At 40.2% G+C, this 27,979-nt stretch overlaps 1 protein-coding gene and 1 long non-coding RNA gene across 2 annotated transcripts; one reads left to right on the top strand and one right to left on the bottom strand.

The window, feature by feature from the left end:
- Positions 1-13,371, top strand: LOC118856670. The gene is made up of 4 exons (XR_005010877.1): positions 1-62; positions 11,780-11,963; positions 12,570-12,663; positions 13,297-13,371. It is a non-coding gene; the product is annotated as an uncharacterized LOC118856670 (long non-coding RNA).
- Positions 12,732-27,635, bottom strand: LOC118856669 (glutathione S-transferase-like). Its single transcript, XM_036767084.1, has 6 exons — positions 27,000-27,635; positions 23,653-23,704; positions 21,081-21,213; positions 19,586-19,727; positions 14,060-14,188; positions 12,732-13,393 (listed from the first exon to the last, which is right to left on the bottom strand). Exons 1-6 carry the CDS (start codon positions 27,084-27,086, stop codon positions 13,223-13,225), a joined length of 714 nt encoding a protein of 237 aa, XP_036622979.1. The 5' UTR covers positions 27,087-27,635; the 3' UTR covers positions 12,732-13,222.
- Between the last annotated feature and the right edge of the window lie 344 nt (positions 27,636-27,979).

Raw genomic sequence — 27,979 nt, 5'->3', positions numbered from 1 at the left:
AGGCTGCTATGGCTGGATCATACAGAACATGGAGGGGAACAGAATGCAAGAATATTGGAAAGGTAAGAAGGATCCAGGCTGTGAAAAGCTTTGACTGTCAACCAAAGGACTTTATAGTAGATCTCGAGGGTTATAGGAAGCCCTTGGAGTTAATTGAGTAGGGATGTGACATGGATAAACCAAAGCTTTAGGAAAAATCACTTTGGCAACTGCATTGAGGACAGAGTGGAAAGGGGAGAGAAATGAGTCAAGGAGCCCAATTAGGAAACTATTGCCTTAGTGCAGGTAGAGGGAGAAAAGGGCCTAATTGGCATGCTGGCTGGGAACATCTGCAAGAGATTTTGTAGAGAAAGGAGTTATACGATTTATAAAATTTGGAAACTGATTAGATATGCAAAGTGAGTGGGAGGAGCAGGGGATCAGAGTGAAGCTTAAAAGCTGGGTGATAAGTGGAGAGGGTTTGGGGAGGAAAATGGTGAGTTCTTTTTTTGGACATTTGAGTTTGAGATGCCTACAGGACGTCCAGTCTGAGTGTGTAATAGGCAGTTGGTGAAATGGAACTGGAGCTCAGGAAGAAAAGTAGGAGAGCTGGATAGATATAGAAAGACCAACATATGTGGGTGTATCATAGAATCTCTTAATGGAGATGATCATTGTACCCATGGGAACTGATAAGATCATTGAGAGTATATGGAGAAAAGGACCCAGGATAGAGCCTTGGGGGTCAGCTGCAGTTAGTGGCAGTCACCTGGATGAGATCCAATAAAAGAGACTGAGAAGGATCAGTCTCACAGGTAGAAGGAGAACCAAGAGATAGCAGAGTCCTGAAAACTCCCAAATCAGAGAGAATCCAAGAGGAGAAAGTAGTCAGCAGTGTTTGATGTTACAGAGAAGTAAAGAACACTTACTAGCTATGTGACCCTGGGAAATGTTTGCCTCAAGTTTCCTCATCTGTAAAATGAGCTGGAGAAGGAAATGGCAAACCATTCTAGTATCTTTACCAAGAAAACCCAAAATGGGGTCCAGAAGATTTGGACATGATTGAAAAACACTATGTGTGTGTGTGTGTATGTATGTATGTATATATCCTATATTATATATAACTCACATCTATAATATAGCATATACTACACAGATAATATACATATATACATATATATATATAACACATATATAACTAGCATTTATAGAGTACTTTAAGATTTGCAAAGCTCTTTACAAATATTATCTTCTTTTTTTAATTTAAATTTATTTATTTAACATATTTGGTTTTCAGCATTGATTTTCACAACAGTTTGAATTACAAATTTTCTCCCCATTTCTACCCTCCCCCCCACTCCAAGATGGCATATATTCTGGTTGCCCTGTTCCCCAGTCAGCCCTCCCCTCTATCACCCCCCTCCCCTCTCATCCCCTTTTCCCTTCCTTTCTTGTACGGCAAGATAAATTTCTGTGCCCCATTGCCTGTGTATCTTATTTCCTAGTTTCATGCAAAAACTTTTTTTTGTTTGTTTTTGAACATCTGTTTTTAAAACTTTGAGTTCCAAATTTTCTCCCCTCTTCCCTCCCCACCCACCCTCCCTAAGAAGGCAAGAAATTCAACATGGGCCACATGTGTATCATTATGTAAAACCCTTCCACAATACTCATGTTGTGAAAGACTAACTATGTTTTGCTCCTTCCTAATTTATCCCCCTTTATTGAATTTTCTCCCTTGACCCTGTCCCTTTTTGAAAGTGTTTGTTTTTGATAACCTCCTCCCCATTTCTGCCCTCCCTTCTGTCATCCCCCCTTTTTTATCTTCTTCTTCCTTCTTTCCTGTGGGGTATGATACCCAATTGAGTGTGTATGGTATTCCCCCTCAGGCCAAATCTGATGAGGGCAAGGTTCACTCATTCCCCCCTCATCTGCCCTCTCCTCTCCTCCCACAGAACTGCTTCCTCTTGCCACCTTTATGCGAGATAATCCACCCCATTCTATCTCTCCCTATCTCCCTCTCTCAGTATGTTGCTCTCTCATCCCTTAATTTCATTTTATTTCTTTTAGATATCTTCCCTTCATCTTCAACTCACCAGTGTCAGCTCTCTCTCTTTTACATACTATACATATATATATATATATATATATATATATATATACACACACATACATACACATACATACATATACACATAGATATATACATACATACACATTCACTTACATATATACATAAACATATATATATATATATGCATATTCCCTTCAACTACCCTAATACTGAGGTCTCATGAATCATACACATCATCTTTCCATGTAGGAATGTAAACAAAACAGTTCAACTTTAGTAAGTCCCTTGCAGTTTCTGTTTCTTGATTACCTTTTCATACTTCTCTTGATTCTTGTGTTTGAAAGTCAAATTTTCTATTCAGTTCTGGTCTTTTCACTGAGAAAGCTTGAAAGTCCTCTATTTTATTGAAAGTCCATATTTTGCCTTGGAACATGATACTCAGTTTTGCTGGGTAGGTGATTCTAGGTTTAATCCTAGCTCCATTGACCTCCGGAATATCGCATTCCAAGCCCTTCGATCTCTTAATGTAGAAGCTGCCAGATCTTGGGTTATTCTGATTGGGTTTCCACAATACTCAAATTGTTTCTTTCTGGCTGCTTGCAGTATTTTCTCCTTGATCTGGGAGCTCTGGAATTTGGCGACAATATTCCTAGGAGATTTCTTTTTGGGATCTATTTGAGGAGGCGATCAATGGATTCTTTCAATTTCTATTTTGCCCTGTGGCTCTAGAATATCAGGGCAGTTCTCCTTGATAATTTCTTGAAAGATGGTATCTAGGCTCTTTTTTTGATCATGGCTTTCAGGTAGTCCAATAATTTTTAAATTATCTCTCCTGGATCTATTTTCCAGGTCAGTGGTTTTTCCAAGGAGATATTTCACATTGTCTTCCATTTTTTCATTCCTTTGGTTCTGTTTTATAATATCCTGATTTCTCATAAAGTCACTAGCTTCCACTTGCTCCAATCTAATTTTTAAAGTAGTATTTTCTTCAGTGGTCTTTTGGACCTCCTTTTCCATTTGGCTAATTCTGCCTTTCAAGGCATTCTTCTCCTCATTGGCTTTTTGGAGCTCTTTTGCCATTTGAGTTAGTCTGTTTTTTAAGGTGTTGTTTTCTTCAGTGTATTTTTCAGTATTTTTTTGGGTCTCCTTTAGCAAGTCATTGACTTGTTTTTCATGGTTTTCTCGCATCCTTCTCCTTTCTCTTCCCAATTTTTCCTCTACTTCTCTAACTTGCTTTTCCAAATCCTTTTTGAGTTCTTCTATGGCCTGGGGCCAGTTCATGTTTTTCTTGGAGGCTTTTGTTGTAGGTTCTATGACTTTGTTGTCTTCTTTAGGCTGTATGTTTTGGTCTTCTTTGTCACCAAAGAAAGAATCCAAAGTCTGAGACTGAATCTGGGCGCGTTTTCGCTGCCTGGCCATATTACCAACCAACTAACTTGACCCTTGAGTTTTTCAGTGGGGTATGACTGCTTGTAGACTAACGAGTTCTATGTTCCACGTTTGTGGGGGAGGTGCCAGCTCTGTCAGACCCGCACTACTCCTTCCCCAAGAACCCCCAGCCCGGGCTGGGCTTAGATCTTCAGCAGGCTGTTGCACTCCTGCTCTCATCCGCCACTTAATTCCTCCCACCAGGTGGGCCTGGGGCTGGAAGCCGAACCACGAACTCCTTCCACTCCCGCAGCTTTTCCCACTAACCTTCTCTGCAGTCTTTGGTGTTTGTGGGTTGAGGAGTCTCGTAACTGCCGCAGCTCACATATTCAGGGCGCTAGGGGCCCCATCCGCCCGACTCCAAGTTTGGTTGTTCCACGCCGCTCAGGCTGGGCTCTGCTCCACTCCGTTCCCAGCTCCCAGCTCCCAGCTCCCAGCTCCCAGCTCCGTGTGGAATAGACCTCACCCAGAGACCATCTAGGCTGTCCTGGGCTGAACCCCTGCTTCCCTCTGCTGTTCTGTGGGTTCTGCTGTTCTAGAATTGGTTCAGAGCCATTTTTTATGGGTTTTTGGAGGGACTCGGTACAGAGCTCACTCTAGTCCCTGCTTACCAGCCGCCCACAAATATTATCTTCTATATCAGATCTGGCGCCCTATCCACTACACCCTCTGGCCTGACTTTTTATCAATTATTTGCTCTTATATTGGATTTCTTTTCTTTAAAATAGCCTCTTGGCGATTTTGAGACTCATCTTGATGCTCATATAGGAATCTCTGTGACCAGGGACATAATTCTGATCCTTCCCCAACAACAGACTAAATGTATTCTTTGTACTTGAAAGACAAGTTTCAACAAGATATGTCAAGCATCTGTAAGGAAAAAATAACAGCTAACAAACTGACTCTTCTCATATCAGCATTAATTTACACGCTTTTTTAAGCCCCCCAATTTTTTTTGACCTGCTTTCTAGTTGACAATGATTGTTTCCTAAAGGGTACTTAACGAGTAGTAATCTCATTGACCTTCATCTCCCCTTATTTTATTTATCACTATAGAAGGTGCAAAGTCATTGTCTACAGCTATAATTTTATAGAGTTTAGTTAAACAAGAGAAAAAATAATAACTGTGCCTTAAATATAATAATGGGCAGCTAGGAGATGAAGTGGATAGAGTGCTGGGCCTGAAGTCAGGAAGGTTCATCTGAGTTCAAATCTGGCCTCATACACTTATTAGCTGTATGACCCTGGGCAAGTCACTTAACCCTGTTTGCCTCAATTTCTTCATCTATCAGCTGGAGAAGGACATAACAAATCATTCTAGAGTCTTTGCAAAGAAAACCTCAAATGGGGTGTAAAGCCAATCAGTAAGTGAAAGATCTTTACCACCCATTGAATAGGCCTCAAGTGGGGCCAACAAAGGGAGGTCTGATTAGAGACAGGCCAATACCCTTTCGCTAGCTATATGTGAGGCCCCAGGCTTACACTCTTTTGCTAGTTAGCAAACTAGTTTGCTAGTTTTCAAGACACACGAAGCCCTCAGGGCCCTAAGGTAAGTCGCTAAGAACAGAGCCAATGGTATATGCACTGAGTTCTAGTCAATCAGATGATGGTTAGGACTGTATAAAAAGAGAGCCCAGAACTGGGAGCAGCAGAACTGAAAGAAGCAGAGAGCGGCAGGATTCAGAAGCAGACATCAAGAAGATATTGAGGCAGCGACACAGAGGGAGAGCCAGCATCAAGAGTGCAGAGCAGAGAGTACTGAACAAGAGAGAGTTGTGAAGATTAAGGAACTCAGAGGCAGCAGAGCTGCTGCAGCTCTGCTGCCTCTGAGTTCCTTAATCTTCACAGGAGAGAATGCTGAGCAGAGTTAGGATTCATGAGTGATCTTTTATAGAAAGGCCCTAGAAGCTGGGGTGGGGGGTTGGAGTGGGGAGGCTACAGTATGGCTTGGTTCCTTACTATAATATTTTGTTATAATTTCTTTGTTACTACAGTGAGGTGGGCTTACCAGTTTTGGAATATTATAGCTACTATATCAAATTGGGAACATTGGTCCTTGGATTTGATCACCTGGAGTCTAAATAAATGTTATACTTCCTCTGCCTTCTGCCTAGAGAATTCCTTAAACTTTGCGATTCCAAACCACTCAGCCATGTCCACGGCCAAGGTCATGAATTTTGCCTTATGAGATCAGGAAGAGTCAGACACAAGCAAAAAGACTGAAAAACACCACCATATACATCAGAGTGGTCCAAAATACGGCCCATGGGCCACATGCAGCCTGCAGTACAATTTTATGCAGCCCGCCTACAAGCATAAAAATTGACATAAATGCTTTAATAAACGAAGCTGAGCTAATGCAGAGCTCTCACTAAAATGGCAAATCAAAATATATTGTCTATTGTTTCAATAAAAACTTTTAAAAGTGCCATGACTTTTGATAGCACTTGCTAAACCTAATTAAAGTAAGACTACAAATTAACTATTATAGTAGTGTACTGTATTTTTTATTATGGGTGCAGCCCTTGAATAATTATTTTATTTTAATGAGGCCCTAAGATAACCTAAGGTTGGATAGACCTGATATACATTATAACATTAGATCCTCCTCTGAGGGGGGGTATTATACTTTTCATTTTACAGAGGAGAAAAATGAGTCTGAGAAGGCCTAAGTAACCAGCCCAGTGTCATACAGCTAGTAAGTGTCAGAGACAGAAATTAAACTCCAAAATTTCAAACCCAGTGTTCTTTCTATCAGGCCATGCTGAACATTCAAGCCAAAAGTTTCTCCCATTTCTTCAGAAGCCATTGTTCTGGGAATCAGTAAAGATGGAGAAAAGTGACCCTTCCTTAGTTTCTTCTTTATCATGGGATCTAAAGAGCACCTTAAACACCCAATATTGCTTTGTATGTGTACTTGACCAGGGGTCAGGAAAGCTTGGGCCTATTCCTGGCTTTGTTACGAACCAGCTGTGAGACCTTGGGGAAGTCATGCTTCTTCTCTCAGTCATAACTGAAGGGATGCTAAATTTCAGTTAAAAGTTACTGGATATAAAAGATGTAATTTTTTTCCCATCCAAGTTCATGAACCGCCCCACTGAATGCTATCTACAAACTCCTTGGGAGTCCAAGGATGCCAGCTTAAGAACCCATGATCTAGAACCTAAAGAAGTTTTTGGTTTGCATAAAAGATTGTCACAAATATGCATCTTTAGTGACTTTATGTTTGGTCAAAAGAACATTCAATATTGTTTGGCAAAATTCAATTTTAGCTGATAAAAGCTAGGGAGGAATTATATAAGTAACATGTTAGCAAAGAAGTATTATGGTTGAGTGAAAAGAGTGCCGAATTAAGAGTCACAAGTCCTGGGTTCAAATTCCAGTTCAGCCACTTATTATCTATAAGTCACTTAAATCTCTCTGGAGACTCAGTTTCCTCATGTGAAAAATGAGAGGCTTGGCCTAAATAACCTTCAAGGTCTCTTCATCAGTCATCATGAACTAAATGCACATGTTTTCGACAGCGGAGAGTGAAAGTTGGGGATATTTTATAGGACTGTTTTGAGATGTCAAAAAAGAATTGGGCTTATGGCACCAAAGTTATCAAATTGTGCTTTCCTGACATGAAAAGTTCCAGCAGTCCCATTCCTGCTAGGCTGTTTCCATACCAGATGACAAATAAGACAGTGGAAAAGCTCATTGGATCTGTAGTCAGAGGGTTCAAATTCCATTTACTATCTGTATGACCCTGCTCAAATCATTTAACCCTTCTGGGCCTCCGTTTCCTCATTTGTAAAATAAAAGAGTTGGACTAGATGGCCTTGGAGATCCCTTCTAGCTACATTGTGCAGTGGATAGAGATCTGGGCCTGAGTTCCAAGCAGTATGACCCTGGGCAAGTCACTTAAACTCTGCCTTAGTTTCCTTATTTGATTTGGAAAATGGGGATAATAATAGCACCAGGGTTGTCGTAGGGACCAAGTGAGATAACATTTCTAAAGTGCTTAGCATCATGCCTGGTACATGGTATCATTTAGTTATTTCAGTCATGTCTGACTGACTCTGTGTGACCCCGTTTGGGGTTTTCTTGGTAAAGATACCAGTGTGGTTTGCCATTTCCTTCTCCAGCTCATTTGACAGATGAGGAAACTGAGGCAAACAGGGTTAAGTGACTTGCCCAGGGTCACACAGCTAGTAAGTGTCTGAGATGGGATTTGAAATCAGGGCTTTCTAACCCTCTAGTCCCAGCACTCTATCCACTGCGCCACCTAGTGGCCTCATCATCTATGCTTCATTTTCTGAATAATTACATCTCAATAGGACTGAGTTTCAATGTGTGGGCTGCCTCCATCAGGCTTTGGTCCCTGTTGTTATGAAGGGAATTCCAGGCACCCTAACAAGATAGGGAGGCGTGATCATTAGGGAAACTTTCACACTTCCAGTGAAAATCATATTATTCACCAGGGTAGCTGTGGAGGTTAACCAGGTTAGTCATTTTAGGGTACCTGAGAAGGGTAGGGCCAGATGAAATGGGCACTGATTTCTCCCCAGTCAGAGCTTTCTCATCTTCACTGGGGAAGTGTAGAAATCTTCCCAGCTGTAGATGCTGATGGCCAATTAATTCCCAAGAGCTGTAAAAGCTTAAAAGAATGTACACCATTTTCTCAACTTTTTGTGGCTTCAGATCTGGAACCTGGACTGAGCCCTGCCTGAAGTCCACTTGACCAGCCCTCTCCTTCTAGGCCCTTCTCCAGACTCATCGCCTCCCTTCTAGCTGGGTTTATCGTTATTCAGTTGTATCTGACTCTTCATGATTCTTTTCTGGGGTTTTCTCGGCAAAGATACTGGAATGGTTTGCCATTTCCTTCTCCAGCTCATTTTCCAGATAAGAAAACTGAGGCAAACAAGGTTAAGTGACTTACCCAGGGTCACACAGGTAGTGTCTGAGATGGAATTTGAACTCAGGTCTTCCTGACCCTAGACCCAATGCTCTACCCACTGTGCCACTAAGCTGCCTCATACTAGGCAGCTTAATAAATAGTAGGCATTTGATAAATGCTCGTTAGTTATGAGCTGGTTAAATTTTGCCTCCTTTTGTATCCCCACAGTTTAGCCCAGTGCCTGGCACATAGTAGGCGCTTGTTCCCCACTAATGTATTGTTGGTAGAGTTGTGAATTGATCCAACCACTCTGGAGAGCAATTTGGAACTATGCCAAGAAGGCTATAAAACTGTGCATACCCTTTGGCCCAGCAATAACCCTTCTAGGTCTGTATCCCAAAGAGATCAGACAAATGGGAAAAGGAGGTTAGCCAGGTTAGTCATTTTAGTCAAATGAGAAAAGGACCCACACGTCCAACAATATTTATAGGAGCTCTTTTTGTGGTGGCCAAGAATTGGAAATTGAGGAGATGCCCATCAATTGGTGAATGGCTGAACAAGTTGTGATATATGAATGTAATGGAATACTATTGTTCCACAAGAAACAAAGAGCAAGCCGACTCCAGAAAAACCTGGAAAGACTTACATGAACTGATGCTGACGAAGTGAGCAGAACCAGGAGAACATGGCACACAGTAACAGCAACACTGTAGGATGGTTAACTTTGATAGATTTAGCTCTTCTCAGCAATACATGGATCTAAGACAACTCCAAAAGACTCATGATGGAAAATGCCATCCACATCCAGAGAAAGAGCTATGGAGTCTGAATGCAGATAGAAACATAACATTTGCTCTCTCTCTGTTTTGTGTCTTCTTTCTCATAATTCCTCCCATTGGTTTTAATTCTTCTTTACAACAGACTAATGTGAAAATATGTTTAATATGAATGTATATGCAGAGCTTATATCAGATCGCATGCCATCTTGGGGTGGGAGGAGGGGAGAGAGGGAGAGAAATTTTGGACCTCAAAATTGTATGAAAGTGAATGAGGAAAATTAAGAATAAATAAATATTTTAAAAAATAAATGCTTGTTCCCTTCCTCCTCCCCTTCCTACCCCCATCGCACCTAGGCCAGATGTGCAGCAGCTCCTCAGAGACCAAATCCTCCTGCTGATCAGTCCTAAAGTTTGACCTGCTGAACCCACTCATTCTTTCACACATGCCCCTACCCCACCCAATCCCAAGGCAGTTATATTTTTTCCTTTAAAAAATCCTTATTTCTGGTTGATAGTTTTCTTCACCATCGCTTCCTGCTTTCTTTGTTCACTTCCACTAGAATCCCCTCTCAGAACAAATAAGTGTCCTCACACGAAGCTTATCCAACTCATTGGTCATATGTTGAAGTTTAGAGGCCGGGTGGAACATCGGATAGAGGCCTGGGCCCAGAGTCAGGAATTCCTATGTGTAAATTCCACCTCTGACACTGACTGGCTGTGTGACCCTGGGCAAGTCACCTCAGCTCTTTGGCAATTCTTTGGGCTTTTTTTTCCCCACTGTGATAGATTGAGAACTACACGGGTGGAGTGAATCACCACACTGAAGAGATCACAGAACCTTTGTATTTTCAGGGATTTAGAACTTAAAGAAAAAAATGGAAATAATTTTTTGAAACTGGCCTCTGCTGAATTGACTAGCTCAAACCTGCCCCTGAGGTTTGAGTGAACAGACCAAATACTTAAGAATCTATAATTCTATTATCTTTCTCCTTCTCTAGCTCAGTGGGGAAGATTTCATTAACTTGTAGTTTCTCAAATTCTGGTTGTTGGATTTTTGTTTTCATTGGAAACACAAAAGGCTTTGGGGTTGTATTTTTTGCCTATACATGTGATCAGTAAAACTGAGGGACAATATTACATAGCAATAAAATTATTTTGAGATCCGATATATAAGGTACTGTGTATGTAGCAGGGGAAATCCAGGTTGAATATGGGTTTTTTTTTCTGTAATAAGGCTTTCTTAAAATTGAAATTATTTTTTATTTTATTTCATTTTCCTTTTTTAAATTTTCATTCAGAGTAATTTTTTATTCTCAAAAAATGGATTTCACTGATTAAATTTTATTTTTAATTTTTACAAGGCAATGGGGACTGAATTATTTGCCCAGGATCACATAGTCAGTTTTAAGTGTCTAAGGTCAGATTTGAACTGAGATCCCCCTGATTCCAGGGGCAATGCTGTATCTACTGTGCTACCCCACTTTTTTTAAAATTTCAACTTATTATCTCACAAGATCATAGATTTAGAGCTCAAGGGGACCAAAGAAGTCAGCTAGTATAACCCTTTTATTTTACAAATGCTGAATAGTCAAGTGACTTGACAAATCAATAATTCTATATTTCCTTTGTCCCTTTGGGCTTCCATCATGGTAACCTGACATCTTTTTCTTTGGGCGAAAATCTGTTTGCCTTTCTTTTTTTAAAACGTTTACTTTGTCTATAAAAACACGGTTAACCCTAGGCATTTGCTGGTTTGTGTGTATCTTTTGGTATTACATTTGAGAGGAGACAATGGAGGGGGAGTACCCCAGGAGAGGAGAGAGAGAAATGTAAAACTGATATATTTCTCTCTGGCTCGGGGCTCAGAGTTTAAGGGGTCAGGGCTCCCAGAGCAGACAGAGACTGTTGTTAATGCTCATCCTTCGTTTTCAAAGAGGTCCAATGACATCCCTAGTGTCATAAGGAAGGCAGAGTTGTACAAAGTCATTAACCTCCCTCTCTTTTGCAGAGTCATCCAAGTCCAGTGGTAAGTGTGACAGATGACCAATTAGAATCCTATTTTATTCCAATCAGTATTTATCAGTTTGATATGATTTCACAGGGGTAGTGATTATAAGTTCTGTATAGTAGGCCTCAAACTTTAATCCAATATTCACCATGTTTACCAGTTATGAAGCTTACTTGTGCAACCACAAGAATGCTGATGAAGATATCTCCATCCTATGTTGCTCAAATTCCATGTCCAAGTCTAATGGGGTGGCTTGATATGGAAAGTCTCCCAATTTGCTTTTGTACCTCCACCCTCTCTCATCCAACATGAGCAGGTGACCATCTTATGAACACTGAATCAGCAGAGGTAACCCTTGCCTTGCCCATCTTGAAACCACCTATCCTGATGCATCATTTCTGGTTCTCCTGAAGAGTCAAAATCAACATCTACCAACCAATAGGATTTTGAAATTCACCACACCCCTTTTGAATGTTTGGGTATCAAACTCAATAAAAGTAAGGCCCTGGGGAAGGGAGGCATATCAGATCCTGAGGAAGATCTCATGTCCACTTTATTGGAGGGCGCCATGGACGCTTTAGTAAAGAGGTATTGGCTTGGAGTTCGGGCTCAGTGGTTTGTTTTTTTTCTTGCAGATTGGACAATCTTGGATCCCACACAAGACAAAAGTCAGGATGACTGGCAATGGCCCAGCATACAAAGGATGACCTTGGAATCTTCGATGTCTGACCAAGCTCTAAGTGCTCTCACCTTCACGGCCAATGCAACAAACTATTCTCATGTGCCCATTCTATCTGGGGAAGTCTTCACATGCTTGGGGTAAACACCCCCCACCCCGCCCCCACCAGACTCACCCAGGCCTGTCTGGATTTATACTGGGAACCTACTCCTCTCCACTCCCTCCCCCTTCATTAAGTCAGTGTTAGAGTGGACTGGGAAGATGAAATAAGACTAAACTCTGCTTACCACTCCACCCTACCACTTTTAAACTTATTTTGGGTTTATAAGATTGAACTGTAATTAGTGACACTCAAACTTTAAGCCTCCTTTGACTCTGCCTCCAAGTGTTTCTAAGTTTCTTTTTAGTTTATCTTGCAATGAGTTCTGACAAAATGGTACACAATAGATTATCTGCTTGGAGAAATAAAAGCACTGACATTCTCCAGAAAATACATCTTTAACTTTAAAAGACAAGGGATATTTTAAAAGGGGGGATTTTCAAAGTTAACCTTCAGTTGTTTTTTACCTTGATTGTATTAAAACTAATCATTTTTTAAAAAAGCAGAATAAAACTATGAATAAACAGAGTGTCATGGGGAGAGAGGAGTAGGGTATTTTGTTTATCAGAAATTTCTTGTTAACTGGGAACTAAACAATCTTTTCTTCTGTGTTTTTTTAATGAAAATCTTTCTAAAATATTGGCAGATTGCTTTCCTGCCTACATCCTGTGCAGTGAAGACAACTGAACATTACTTCTTTTCTTAAGGATCCTAAAGACTATCAGGACAAGTATAAAAAGGTTTGCAACTAAAAGGAACCTAATGCATCATCAAGTGGGTTTTTTTTAAAGAAATGTTTAGTATCATCTTGTTTTCATATGATTTTCAGTTTTATTCCAAAAATTTCTACTTTACAGAAAAATGTCGATTAATTGAAGCAGAGAGAGCACAACAGTTAAAAAAGTGTTGAATTGGGAGATAGGAGACCCAAGTTTGAGTCTTGACTCTACCACCTATTGCCTGCATGACCTCTGATAAGTCTTAACTTTTAACTCAACCTCTCTTTCTCAATTTCCACACTGGTAAAATGAGGAAGCTATACAGACTCAGTGCCTTTTAAGGTCTATTTTGCTCTAAACTTGGCCCTAAATATGTAATAAAAATTTTTTAAAATCTACCAATCTATGGCCCTGAATAAGGTGAAATTCTAATCAAACTAAGTTTTATAAAAAGCAAGGTTTTTATAAGCAAGATTTGGTTTTCCAGCATATAACAAGACCTTTAGGGAGGCATCGCATTTACTATTTATTGAACCTAGAAATGCGGCAGGAGCACATCCTAGTATTTTGGTGGGCATGACTAAAAGTCAGCTAATACGGTACTCGAGTATTTAAAAAGCAAGCCTTTTTCCAAATTGAATATCTTCTTTACAGCTTCAAGACATGCATCATCCATGGGTGGCTTTCTTGGACTACCAGGCTGAAGGAATTTCTGAATCCTTGGGAGTTTGCTGACTCTAGTTTTGAACTCCTAAAATGAAAAAAAAAAGACACCACCCGTAAATGAAGCAATTAGCCTTGCACAATGGAGCAGGGTTCCAGGATTTTGCTTGCCAGGACCCTTTGGAAGCTGTTTCATTCTGGGGGACAACTGTGGCAAACATTTTTACCCTTTGGGAAGTGATGTTTGAAAGTCTTCAGGAATTGCCTGCTCTGCAAATGTGTAAGGCCCCCACTTTTCAGATATAACACACTATTACATTATATATCATGTAATATAATATTATATAGTATAATATAATGGAATATAATATATAATATCATATAATGTAATAAATGTATGAAGAAATAGCCTTCTCTTTTCCAAATGTGTAAAGGTTTACTTCCTTAATTGCTGGAAAGGTTTGAGCTCTGGGCTCCCCAAAGGTCTTTGTGCCTACCATCTGAAAGACAACCAGCTACAATGAGTACCTCATCATGTGAAGGGTGTGTCCTTGGAGGGAGGCTACACAGAGGAAATTCCAGATCTTTTAAACAAGCATGTATTGATTATGTGCTCATCGCTGTGCTAAGCTCTGGAGACACAAAGAAAAAGCAGAAACTATCCCTGCCTGAAGGGAGCTTACATTCTAATGGAGAAGAGGACATGTACATCAATAGATGTTTGCAGTATAGTGAATGCTTTTGATGGAATTACCTGCAGTTTAGGAAATGCCAAGAGAATATCAGACTTGCATTCTTCAACCATTAAGATGAGTTCGAGTAGATGTACATCTGCCCAGCTCAGCTGGTTGCCAACAAGGTAATTTTTCCCATCTTTTAATACCTATAGGATCAATGACAAGGAGAGAAGGGAGGGAATTAGGGCACATTATTTGAAAACAGTATATTATTTGAAGATGGGACATCTTCTCCAGCTGTCCCCCATGCCTAGAACACTGTGTCTCATCTGCTTTGATAGCTGACCTCCCTGACTTCCTTCAACTCCCAACTACAATTCCATCTTCTACAGGAAGGCTTCCCCAACCCCTCTCAATTCCAGTGCTTTCTCTTTTAATTATTTCCTATTTATCCTGTGGTCAGCTAGGTGGAGCAGTGGATAGAGAGCCAGGAAAACCATCTGGCCCCCAGACACTTAGTAGCTGTGTGACCCTGGGCAAGTCACTTCACCCTGTTTGCCTCAGTTTCCTCAACTGTCAAATGAGCTGGGGAAGGAAATGGCAAACCACTCTAGCATCTTTGTCAAGAAAACCCCAAGTGGGACATGACTGAACAATAAAACTTATCCTGTACATAGCTAGCTTTGTATGTATTTGTTGCATGTTGTCTCTTTCTTTAGATTGTAAACTCCTTGAGGGCAGGGACTGTGTTTTGCCTCTTCTTGTATCCCCAGTGCTTAGCACAGTGCCTGGCATATGGTAGGTATTTAATAGATGTTTCTTGACTAACTAGGTAGTAACAATTTCTCTATTCATTTGTGTCCTCTTCTAAATTGTTCTCTTTGTGTATTTTTGCTCTTTTCAGTATACTATTCATTCATTCATTCAATAAACATTTATTAAGTACCTACTATATGCATGCTAGGCACTGTGCTAAGTTCTGGGGATGCAAAGAAAGGCAAAATACAGTCCCTGCTCTCAAGATGCTCCCAGGCTAATGGCAACGCATAAACAACTAGGTAGAAATGATATATACAGGATAAATTGGAGATACTCTCAGAAGGAAGGAAAACCAGGAAAGGCTTCTTGCAGAAGACAGGACTTTCCCTGAGACTTGGTGGGAAGCCAGAGATGTCAGGAGGCACAAATGAGGAGGGAGAAGCTTCCAGGCATGAGAGACAGGCAGGGAAAATCCTAGAGGGCCATGGAATGTTTGTTCCGGGATCTCTAAGGAGGCCAGTGTGAGGGGGCCGAGCTTTAAGAAGGCTGGAAAGGTAGGAAGGGCATTGGACCTAGACTACGATGGGATTTAAAAACCAATTGCAGTCCCTTTCTGTGTTACTGGAGGGCATAGAGAGCCACAGGAGTTTACTGGTTGGGTGCGGGGAGATGACATGGCCAGACCAGAGCTTAAGGAAGTTCAGTTGGAGAGCTAAGTGGAAGATGCCCTGTGCTGGGGAGTGACTTAAGGCAGAAAGACCCACCAGCAAGCTGCTGCAATCATCCAGGCACAGAGGACATTACAGGCTCTGTCAGTTATTTCCTGTCTGTCCTGTGTACAGCTTGCCTTGTAGTCATTTGTATGTTGTCTCCCCCATTGGATAGTATGCTCCTTGAGGGCAGGGTCTGCCTTTTGCCTCTTTTTGTATCCCCAGCACTCAGCAGAGTTCTGGTACATAGTAGTCATTTAATAAATGTTTATTGAAGTTTATTTATATTGAAAAGTTCTGGTTTGTTGAGTATTGTTAAGTTCATAAGAAAAAAAAAGTGTAACATGGCATATTCTTACAAGTGAAATAATTCCATGCCCCCATTACAGGGAGGGAGGGATGGGGAGAGAGACAGAAAGATGAGAGAGAGAGAGAGAGACAGACAGACAGACAGAGACAGAGAGAGAGAGACAGACAGAGACAGAGAGAGAGAGACAGACAGAGACAGAGAGAGAGAGACAAAGAGACAGAGACAGAGAGAAACAAAGAGAGACAGACAGACAGACAGAGACAGAGAGAGAGAGACAAAGAGACAGAGACAGAGAGAAACAAAGAGACAGACAGACAGACAGAGACAGAGAGAGAGAGACAGACAGACAGAGACAGAGAGAGAGACAAAGAGACAGAGACAGAGAGAAACAAAGAGAGACAGACAGACAGAGACAGAGAGAAACAAAGAGAGACAGACAGACAGAGAGAGACAGAAAGAGACAGACAGGCAGACAGAGACAGGCAGGGACAGAGACAGACAGAGGGTTACATAAGACAATTTTAAAACAAGAGCGCTGGGACAGGAGTTAGGAAGCCTGCATTCTTTTTGTGACTGTATTAGGCCCTAGCTCTGTGATACGGAAAAAAATTCTCAAGGCCTCAGTTTCCTCATCTGTAAACGGAGTTGACTGAACTACCTCTTTTTTTCCTACATCAGTTGCTTCACAGTGCTGTCGTGCTTAGTACATATAGCCAATCCATGCTTCAGGTGTTTCTTCCCCAATAGGCCTTGGAGCCTTTCCTGAGAAGACCTTAACTTAGGCCTGTGATATCCCTGTTGTGGGGGAACATCTGACCCTCTTGACCACAGTATCTTTTTCAAGCTTGATCAGACACTTCAGTTCATCCACTCTAAATACTCTGCCCATTGTGGTTTCAGACTATCTAAGCACCAAGTCAAAGCTGCCCAAGGCAGCTAGGAGGTAAAGCAGATAGAAGACGGTCTGAAATCTCAGTCTCTGACACTAACGGTTGTGACCTTGGACAAGTCACTTAACCTCTGTATGACTCAGTTTTTTCAGCTGAAAAATGGGGATAATAATAGTACCTACCTCCCAAGGTTATTGTATCAAATGAGAAAATATTTGTAAAATACTTAGCACAGTGCCTGGCACATAGACAATGTTTAACAAATGCTTATTTCCTTCCTTTATTCCTTTATTCCTCAGTGTGCATTACTCCATTTGAGAGAGAGAAATATGGAATTGCATAACTTTTTTAAAACAAAAGAATTTCTTCTTCCCTCCTTCTGTTCCTTCCATTGTTCCTTCTTTTCTTCCTTCTTCCTTCCTTCCTTCCTTCCTTCCTTCCTTCCTTCCTTCCTTCCTTCCTTCCTTCTTCCTTCCTTCCTTTTTTCCTTCCTTCCTTCCTTACTTCCTTAGTTCCTTCCTTCATCCCTTCCTCCTTCCTTCCTTGCTTCCTTCATTCTTGCTTTCTTCCTTCCTTCCTTCCTTCCTTCCTTCCTTCCTTCTTCCTTCCTTCCTTCCTTCCTTCCTTCTTTCCTTCCTTCCTTCCTTCTTCAGAGAGATGCTTACGAATTGGTATCCAAGTAATCTCTTAATTTCTGATCATATCAGGAATTATTGAATGAGTAATTATTTCTCACAAATTACAGAAAACAGTGTTATCTCTCTGTTCATACCTGTCAGTGATCACCTCATATTTACCCCAAATCCTTTATAATATTCTTCAATACTTTTACAATTGCCTTATTTTTATGGTCAAATTCTATTACTACATTTACAAATCTTCTTGGAGTTTTTCTTGGTATTGCTGCACACTAAATGCCTAAAGTCCAGACCTCCATTGTGTTCAATTCCATTTAAAAGTGTATTCAGTGAAGCACTCGTGCCAATGCAAACAAAAAAACATATAGTAGTGTGTAGCAATGAAAACTAAAAAGCACACACACACACACACACACACACACACACAAGCAATAATATAAGACAAGCATTATTAGCAATAAATTCAGGGCTACACGTAATCCAACACCTGTATAATCAATAACACAGAACTCCAAGCAGCACCAGTCAATACCTTTGTAGGCAATAAACCAAGGCAGTCTTGCTGCCTTTGGAATCCTACAGGAATCCCTGGGTTGGCCATAAAAATGAATCTCTAAAGAGAACAAAACCCAGCAAACCCTGGACTGGGGGGAAAAAAACTTCCAGTGAAGAAAATAGGAGGAAAATTTGAGTTTTAAAAAAAGAAAAAGAATTACTTTTCGATGAAATGAAAGATATTTCAGCCAAAAGGAAACATTTCTAAGCCTAAGGAAAGTCACTAAATTTAAAAAATAAAATTTACAAATCCCAAGGACAAGCTAAGGTCTCTTCTACCTGTGCCAATCAATAAAACACATAACACATTCTAGACCCAGGTTACAGTATAACCCGATTCCCGTTTTTCCCCATTGTCCTTTACCCTTAATAGGAGACTGATGGGATCATCTATTGACCACATCTTCAGGTTGTGTTGACAATTTGTGCTCAAGAGCTGTCAGTTATGGAGACCGTGCTCTTTCTAAAATCCTATTAACATCACACCTTTTTTTAAACCAAGGACTAAACTAAACTAAACAAGGACTAAAGATATTCTCCTACAATGGATTCTGTGAATTAGCTGCCACTGTTCCTCAAAACTGCCTGGCCTTAGATAGCTATCTTAGATAGCTAAAACATAGCTATCTTTTCCATTGTGATAGAGAACTAGGCAGTTTGGGTAGTTGCACAACAAACTTCTGTTTGGCCATTGTTTAACAGACCAATAAACACTCATTAAATGTCTCCTCCATGCAAGGCAGTGTGTATGGTGATGGCCAAAACCAACCTAGTTTCTGCCATCCAGGAAACTGTGACCTAGCAGGAGGAGGACACTAAAATGTTGCAGCCCCTCTAGACTGTAAGCTCTCTGAGGGCAGGCTCTATTTCATTTTGCCTTCATGTCCTCAGTGCTGAATCATGTCTCTCGTATATAGTTGGTTCTTTAATAAATGCCTGTGGATAGTTTGAGGCTCTTGGTTTCCCTATGTAGATAATGGGTGTGTGTTAAATGATTTAGCCAGAGCTAAGTCTGTCCCAGAAGGGCTGGAATGCACCAACTTTATAGACAGGTGCAAAAATGTCATCAGACCCTTCCATTGCCATCCTCACAGAGCACTGCCACCAGCCCTTCCCACACTGACCAGTCTAAAAGGTGCATAAGAACTTAAGGAGGACAGTACCAGGACTAGCCATATGATTTTTAAGTGTAATAAAGGAATATTAACAAATGTCTCTCTTGCAACACCCTACATGTTGTGTTTTAAGCGGCTACCTACCTTATCTAGCTCCAGCTCTTTATGAATTCATAAGATCATAGATTATAGAGCTGAAGTGACCTTAGGAGTCATTAAGTCCCACTCCCTTATTTAAAGATGAAGAAACTGAAGCTCAGATAGGACAAGGGACTTGCCCAAGGTCACACAGCTGGTAAGCATCTGAGGCAGGATTTGAACCAAGGTCTTCCTGACTCCAAGTCCAGGACTCTTATCTACTATATGTTGCTGCCTTACTTTGTAAAGTTTAGGATACTGAGGTCCAGGCCTACTGAGGGATACACCCACATTTCCACAATTAGTAAGTGTCAGAGGCAGGATCTGAACTCAGATCCTTTGTCTACAGAGCCAGTGGTTTTCCTTCTGTACCACAGGGCCTCCAATACTTCTGCATTAACCTGTATTTGCTGAGATTGGAGGAGGGAAAGTGTTTGTAATTTCACTGACTATCCAGGCAGATCACACTCTGCCTCATCGTTCCATACCTTCTCATACACTGGGAAGAATCTTTGAGTGGCTCTCTCAGCGATGAAGCTAAGATTCTTCTCCTTCTCTTCAGGCAAAGCCAACGGAAGCAACATGATCATGTCGTACAGATCTCTCATTCCTTCCACATACATGTCAATGCTGGAAAAGGAAAGAGGTGCCAATGAAAATATGATTACTAACTCATTCTATTCCTGAAACTCCAATCAAATAATGTATATAAAATGCTTTGCTTTGCAAGCTTTAAAGCTCTTTTTATATGTCATTATTATTAAATGAACAAATAAAATATTGTATGTGAAGTTGCTTTTTTTAAAGTATAAAGTTGTTGTTCAGTCATTTCATTTGGGTCTGACCCTTTGTGACCTGATTTGGGGTCCAGAGATACTGGAGTGATTTGTCATTTCCTTCTATAGCTCATTTTACATTTGAAGAAACTGAGGCAAACAAGGTTAAGTGACTTGCCCACGGTCACACAGTTAATAAGTGTCTGAAACCTAATTTGAACTCAGATAGATGAGTCTTCTTGACTCCAGGCCCAACAATCTATCCACTGTGCCACCTAGCTGCCCACACCAGCACATAGTAGGCACTTCATATATACTTGTTCATGGATTGATTCTTCCAGTATGGGTTGCATGGCCTCTCCATGATGAGTTAATAAACACAGAAGCTAATTTTTAAAGCATCCCCACTTTTTCATTGAGTTAAGAGTGAATTTATGTATTATTTTTGAATTCATCCTGTTACAAATCATTAAAAACAATTTTAAAATTATTCAAGTTTGAGATCCAAAGCCAATATTTCTTCTCTTTTGAACAAGTCATCTATGTATCTGTGAGTGGGCTAGTCCATTACATATGAGCCTTATCACATTAGTAAGAAAGTATTCCCAGCATGCCCATTAAGTTAAGATTGAATTCCATAAACATAAGACTGAGTTCCATTAGATCATAAGCTCTTTGGAATTGTCTTTTGCCTCTTTTTTTTTCTTCAGCAGCAGCACAGTACCTGTCACATAGTAGGCACTTAATAGATATTGATTAATTGATAAGCATCCTACAGAAGCCAGGATCATTACTTTATAGCAACATTCCGCCAAGCAGTTAGAGATTTAATTTCCTCCTTTGACTGCCCACACTTTGATAAAACCATCTACTAGAGATATATTTACATCTGCGTATTTTAGACTTAGATCATTTGGGAAAGGGAGTTAAAAATTACGCTTTCAGAACATGCAGATAAGAGCATTCTGGCTTTGTCCATTGTGTAAAAGGAGATACGTCCTTAACATAATTTCATTGAGAAGCAGGAGAAATAATAAAGAGCTGGCCTTGTAGTCAGGAAGACCTACAGTCAAGTTTTGCCTTTGACCTCTACTTGGTGGTGTGACCCTGGGCAAATCACTTGTCAGAATCATTGTTAAGTAGAAATTTCCTAAAGAAAAAAGTGTGGCTTCTATGTTGTCTTATGAACATGCAACGATTACTGTACAGGAGTTGCTCCTTCAGGTCCTTCCCATACAAGTTGTATTTTGCAGCTATATATCTCAGGATGGCTCTGGTTTGTACCATCTTCATTCCATCAATTTCCACCATTGGTACTTGTTCATACAGTAGTTTGCCATCTAGAAAAAAAAGAGAAGTCAAGTCAGTGGTTTATTCCCCCTCATTAGAGTATGGTCATGGAAGCACAATTCTGGAACCAGAAGTGACCTCAACAATTTGGGTGGTATACATGAACACAGGAAGGATCTCTCAAGCTTCATCTATGATCTTGTTTGACAAGGGAACTCCCTGTGTGGGAACATCCACCACCAACCCAAATGACAACTCTCTGTAGGGCTTGGTCTATACACTGTCTGTTTGATTCTTGACTTAAAGGAGTGTGCCTTCAGACCTTCTGTCACAAATTGGCATCTGCTCCCTCCTGCCTCTAGCCTCAAATACAAACTCTTCTTTTTGTATCCTAAGTCCTTCATGATCTGTTCCAACCTGCCCTTCTAGCTCTTCTTCACAAACCTGCCTCCCAGACACACCGGCTTACTTGGTTTTCTACACACACAACATTACACCTCCTGCTTGCTTGCCTTTCTGAGGGGCTGACTTCCATCCCTGGAATGCCCTCCCTCCTTACCCCTTCTGATCCTGCTAGCTGCGAGCACCCACCTTCCCCTGAAGGTTACCTTTCCCCTGAAATTCCTTTGTATTTGAATAAGTTCTGTCTTTAGTCATATAGGCAGCTAGGTGGCTTGGTGAATTGTGCTGGATTGAGAGTTCCAATCCTGTCTCAGACATCTGCCAGCTGTGTAACCCTAAGCAAATCACTAAAGCTCTCAGCCTCAGTTTGCTCATCCACGAAATGGGGATGGATGATGACAGTGCCTCCCTCCTGAAAGTCATTTTGAGGATCAAAGGAGATAATATTTGTAAAATACTTTGGAAACATAAATAGTATGCTGCTGCTGCTGCTGCTGATAATGGTGTTTGTGCATGATGTTTCCCCCTAAAGAACATAAGCTCATTGAGGGAAGGAACTATTTTATTTTTTCATCTTTGTATCTCCAGTGACTTAGATAGTACCTTGTACACAGTTAGTGCTTAATAAATGCTTGTTGATCAATTGGTTGATCCATTCCCCTCCCCCCTTCTTTAGTTTCCACTGCTATACACTAGGCCAGGGTCTCATCACCTCCCACCTACATTCTTTTTTTCCTCTTTTTTAAAATTAATGTATTTTAAGCTTAAATAGAAAAACTTAAATACACAATAAGAGAAGAAAAAGAAACATATTATAAACTTAAATACAAAATAAAGAAAGAAAACAACATTGTCATGGGCACAGTAGAATGTAAGGGAGGAATCAAAATATACAGCAATAAATTTCCCTTTCAAGAAAGCCTATGTAATAAATACTACGTGCTTGGTTGAGGGCTGTCCTTTGTTTCTTTGCTTCCTTGTCAGTTTTCTTTTGTTCTCTGCTATGTACTTTTTACTTTGTTCTTTTTTCCCCCTTCTTCCTCCCCTCCTCCAAGAAGGTATAAATTAGCACAGATATATTTATGTCTATACATATATACAGACGTTTACATGCCAACATACATATACACATATGCATATGTACACATATACGTGCATACACATATACACCTAAAGATGTATACATGTACATGCACATACATGTGTACATGTAAATGCACATACATATACTTAGATATCTATAATCGTATTTATATATAAGATTATATATTCACATGCATCTATCTGTGCAAGACCCTACTATACTTATTTGTCCTTTGCTTCTCTGAGGGTGGATGACCTCTTCCTTTGCAGGTCTGACTCTTTCCATATTTTTCTAATTTTTCCATCAATTATTCATTTCCTACACCACAGCAATATTCCATCCTTTTACTGTCTAGTTATTTTAAATAGTCTAAAACAATATGGCTTGATATGACTGGCCTATCATGTAGTTTCCCTGTTTTTCTCTTATGATTAAATCTATTTTAGCTCTAACTTTATCTGCCAGCCAGATTCTTTCATTGTGTCTCATGGGTCTCCATACCTCTAGTCTCTGTCTATTCCAAATCAGACCTTCCTAACTCATCTTCCTGAAACACAACCATTATCAAGATACTTCTTTGCCCACACAAAAAACCCTCTGGTAATTCCCACCTATCTACTCTTTCCTCCCATTCAAGCTCCCCTATGACCTGACTCCAACCTAAACTTTCCAGTCTTAAATCCCACCACTCTTTACTTCCACCATGATTCCTCTACAGAGGGTAAGGACCCTTTGGTGGATGAGGAAAAAAGCTTTACTTTCTTCCCTGATGAGGCTGTTTTGAAATTCAAACCCTCCCTCTGAGGAACAGAGGAACTCCCTTGTGTATTGTCCTGTGTAATTCCACATCCATGTAACATACTTTGTCACAACTGTAGAATCAGAGAATTGTAGGGCTCCAAGGGATCTTAGAAACTTTCCGTGTGTCTTTTCAGGCAAGGCAAGGGTGGTGAATCTGACCTTCATGGAGTAGTACAGCACAAGAACAAGACTTTGGACTCACCCTTAATTAAATTCTGAAGTTCTTCAGCTGTTTGCAAAAGCACTTCATCATACTAGAAAAGAAGGAGGACAATGAGGATATCAGAGCAATAGGATCATAGAATGTGAGCATTAGGAGAGACCCTAGAGATCACTTAAAGTAACTGGGTGGTATCATGGGTAGAATACAAGAGTAGGAGTCACACAACGACTGGAGTTCAAATCCTGCCTTAGATGTTTACTAAATGAGAGACCCTGGGCAAGTCACGTAACTTCTCTGGGCCTCAGTTTCCTCATCAGCAAAACTGAGGACCTTGGACTAAATGTTCTTTAAGGTTTCTTCCAGCTCCACATCAATGATTCTGATGCTCTCATCCAACATTTCTCAAACATTGTGGTCTCAGAACATCTATGATATTCTTAAATGCAATATTATTGAGGACCTACCCAAAGAGCTTCTGTTTATGTGGATTCTATCTATCAATATTTGCTATATTAGAAAATAAAACTGATGAATTTGAAATGTATTTTTCAATTCATTAGAAAGAAACCCATTACATATTAATATAAATAATATATTTTCATGAAAAATGACTGTTTTCCAAACCAAAAAATTAGAGAGAAGAGTGGCATTGTTTTACGTACTTTTGCAAATCTCTTTAATGTCTAATCCTAGCTGCATTCTTAAAGCTGCTTCTACATTCAGTCTATTGCAATATGTTGTTCTGGATGAAATATATGTGCACACATACACATACATGTATTTGTATATATTTTTATATGTATCTGCACCCAAGAAAAAGGAAGCCAGCAAAAATGAAGATTGTTAAAATCTCTTTAAAAACTAACCCAATGTCTGTTCCTTGGAATTTTTCAATTGTCCAAAATGGTGAGCTTTTAAATGAATAATAACGCTAAGCGATAACAGGGAGGCAGTTAATAAAATAAATGGGAACCAGTATCATTCTTTGTGTTACGGCATAGAAAAAAAAATCAAGCAGTCTTTGTAGGCAAAGATCATACCTAGAAGGGGATCTCAGAAATGATCTCATGGCAGCCCCCTATTCCAGAGCTGATGAAGCTGAGACTCAGAAATGCAAGCTAAGCTGCCTAAGGACAGCGAGCTAGGAGGTAGCAGTGTCACCACTTGGACCCACATCTGCTGAATCAAGTGGCAGATATATATACATATATATATATATATATATATATATATACACACACACATATATAGATATGGATATTTAGATAAAATCTAGCTCCACACAGATATGTAATTGGAATAGGAGTATTTTAATTGGTTAATAACATCTTAGTATTATTATGAAAATGGTTTTGATCTCAAGGTCCCCCTAAAAGGATCTTGGGGAACTTCAGACTACACTCTGAGAACCACTGTTCTAGTCCACTCTCCCTCCCCACTCTGCCACTTTTTTTAAATTAAAAGATGAGTCTCAGAGAAATGTTTAATGTTTAATTCCTAGAGGGTAACAATTTGTAGTTTTTCATTTTTGTATCTATCCAGTGCCTGGCAGAGTACACTGTATAAGTCAGTACAAAGGATCTGTGATTCTGGCAATCATATTATATAAGTGCTGTTGTCTGAGGCACACAGAGGTTGAGACTTACCCAGGGTCACACAACTAATAAGTGTCAGGTGCAAGATCTGACTTCAGGTGTTCCCACCTCTAGGCCCAGCATCCTGTCACCATAATCACTACAGGTTACCTTCCTATGTTTTTTGGGATGGGGTAGGGGGCGGGGAGGAATCTGGACTTCTGATTTCATAGATAGAGGAGAGAGGTGTCAAACAGGCTGCCAGCAAAAGTCCTGAGTGCATCCCCAACCAGATTAAAATGTAATGGGGAAGTGTTTATAAATAAAATTAGATACATATGATTTAGTGGTCCCCATTTCTATGGGAGCTTGACACTGCTGATGGAGGGAACCCCATCTACCAGGGCAAATCAGTGACTACTCCACAACATATAGTCTTAGAGTCAAAAGACCAGGGTTCAAAACCTTCCTCTGTAGCTTACTGCTTGAACAACCTTGGGCAAGTCACTTAACTTTTCTGTTCTTCAGTTTCCTTATTCATAAAATGGGGGGGGGGGGAAGGCATGAACTAGATGGCCTCAAGATCCCTTCTATCTCTCTATGCATAATCTCATGATCCTATCTATGACTTACCCAAGGTCACACAGATAATTAGTGACAGAGCCATGACTACAATCTGAGTCTCCTGACTCCCAGACTAGTTAATATTGTGACTATCATTAATCACTGTGATTTCTGCTCATGGGCTCATAGATTGAGACTCTTAGTCTGTTTAAATGGCACCTAAGTGTCGTGGTGGATGGAGTACACAGAGTAGTCTTATTTTCAATCCTGTGACAGAATGGGGTCCTATGATTAGCAGAACCGAAGGCCCTCGGATCCTAGGAACCAGGCAGAGCTGGAAGGGACATTGGAGTTTATCTCCTCCAATCCCCTGAATTGGCAGGAAAGGAAACTGAACCCAGAGAGGTGAAGTGACTTACTAATATCATTTAGGACTGGGAGAAATCATTCATCACCACCTGAAAGATTATTACAATTTTCTAGCATATAAACTTATTTATAAACCAAATTATTAATAACTCAAATTAACAATAAATACAATTATTAATGTTTAAAAGTGTAGAAGCTTCGTGAAGTCATTATGAAGGTGTTTTATATAATGAATCTGAATTTTCCCCACTCTCTACCCAAGAAAAAGGAAGTCAGCAAAAATGAAGATTGTTAAAATCTCTTTAAAAATTAACCCAACCTCTGTTCCTTGGAATTTATCAATTTTCCAAAATGGTGAGCTTTTAAATAGGCAGTCAATTAATGAAATAAATGGGAACCAGTATCATTCTTTGTGTTATGGCAAAGAAAAAAAATTAAGCAGTCGTTGTAGGCAAAGATCATACCTAGAAGGGGATCTCAGAAATGATCTCATGGCAGCCCCCTGCTCTAGAGCTGATGAAGCTGAGACTCAGAGATGCAAACTAAGGCGCCTAAGGACATCCAGCTAGGAGGTAGTGGTGCCACCATTTGGACCCACATCTGCTGAATCCAGTGCAGTGACCTTTCCACCAGGCTCTGATTCTACTTTCAGAAAGAGAACTCAATCAACACTTAATTATGAAGATGAATGGGACTTTTAACTTGTTCCTAAGACTCAGTTCACGCTTAAATAAAAATAAATAAATAAATAACGGTGATCACAGTGATTAGACCCCTTTTTTGGAGGGAGTCATTCAGTAAATTCCATGTGACTTCTCCACTAGTAAATATTCACTTCATCTGAAGAAAAAGAATAAATGTAAGAAATGAAACACTTACCTCCACCCCAGCAGCAGCCAAGAGCCAGCGCACAGATTCCATCCTGCCTCTTCCATCGAAGTAATAAAGTTTAGGCTTTGCAGCCATGATTTTCAGTTCCTCAGTTTCTGAAAAAGAAGAGAGAACAAACAATCTGAAATGTAGCTAGATGTACAAGCTGTCCTTTTTGTAGTCTTGACTCCACAAGAGCAAAGCCCAGATGCTCAGGGTCACTGATTCAGAGAACAGATTAGGGAGGGGATAAGAGGGAGGAGAATCATGTGAAGGGCAGGATTCCAACCTCCCATTTTTCCCCAAAACAGGCTGAAGGCAGCTAGTCAGGGATCTGGGTTATCGTGGATTCTATATCACTTCCTTTTTGACTCCAGATGTTGTTTAGTGTTGATCCTAGTCATACAGATGCCTGGAGTTAATGGTGTTTTTAGCTCTTTGAGCTTAATAATATTCAACATCCTCCTTCAAAGGAATTCTCCAAGCCTCCCTGATCTTTTGGGATAGGGAGAATAAATTCCTTTTAGGAGCTATAAAAAATTTTTCAGATAAATGTCAAATGTTCTCAAAGTAGAATTTATTGTAAAACAGATTGTTTTCATTTTCCCCTTATATTCCCCACATCCAGCCCAGCGCCTTGCACACAAGAAAAACAATAAATATTTGTTGAAATAAAAAAAGAAAAGAATTTTGAGCACCGTGTCAAGGGCACTTTAAATTATATCAAAACTTTCAAAGAGTCACTTAGGAACATTATGTGACGTGAGGGCAGAGCTAGTAACCTCACCCTGCATTCCTGTCATTGCTGCCAAGACCATGACCTTCTTGGTTGTTGTTGAATCTTTTCAGCTGTGTTGAATTCTCAGGACCCCATTTGGGGTTTTCTTTGCAAAGATACATAGTGATTTGCCATTTCCTTCTCCAGCTCATTTTACCTATGAGGAAATTGAGGTAAATAGGGTGAAGTGACTTGCCCAGGGTCACATAGC

The sequence above is a fragment of the Trichosurus vulpecula genome, chromosome 7, assembly GCF_011100635.1.
Source record: "Trichosurus vulpecula isolate mTriVul1 chromosome 7, mTriVul1.pri, whole genome shotgun sequence".
Taxonomy (NCBI): domain Eukaryota; kingdom Metazoa; phylum Chordata; class Mammalia; order Diprotodontia; family Phalangeridae; genus Trichosurus; species Trichosurus vulpecula.
This window is presented reverse-complemented; position numbering and strand designations above follow the sequence as displayed.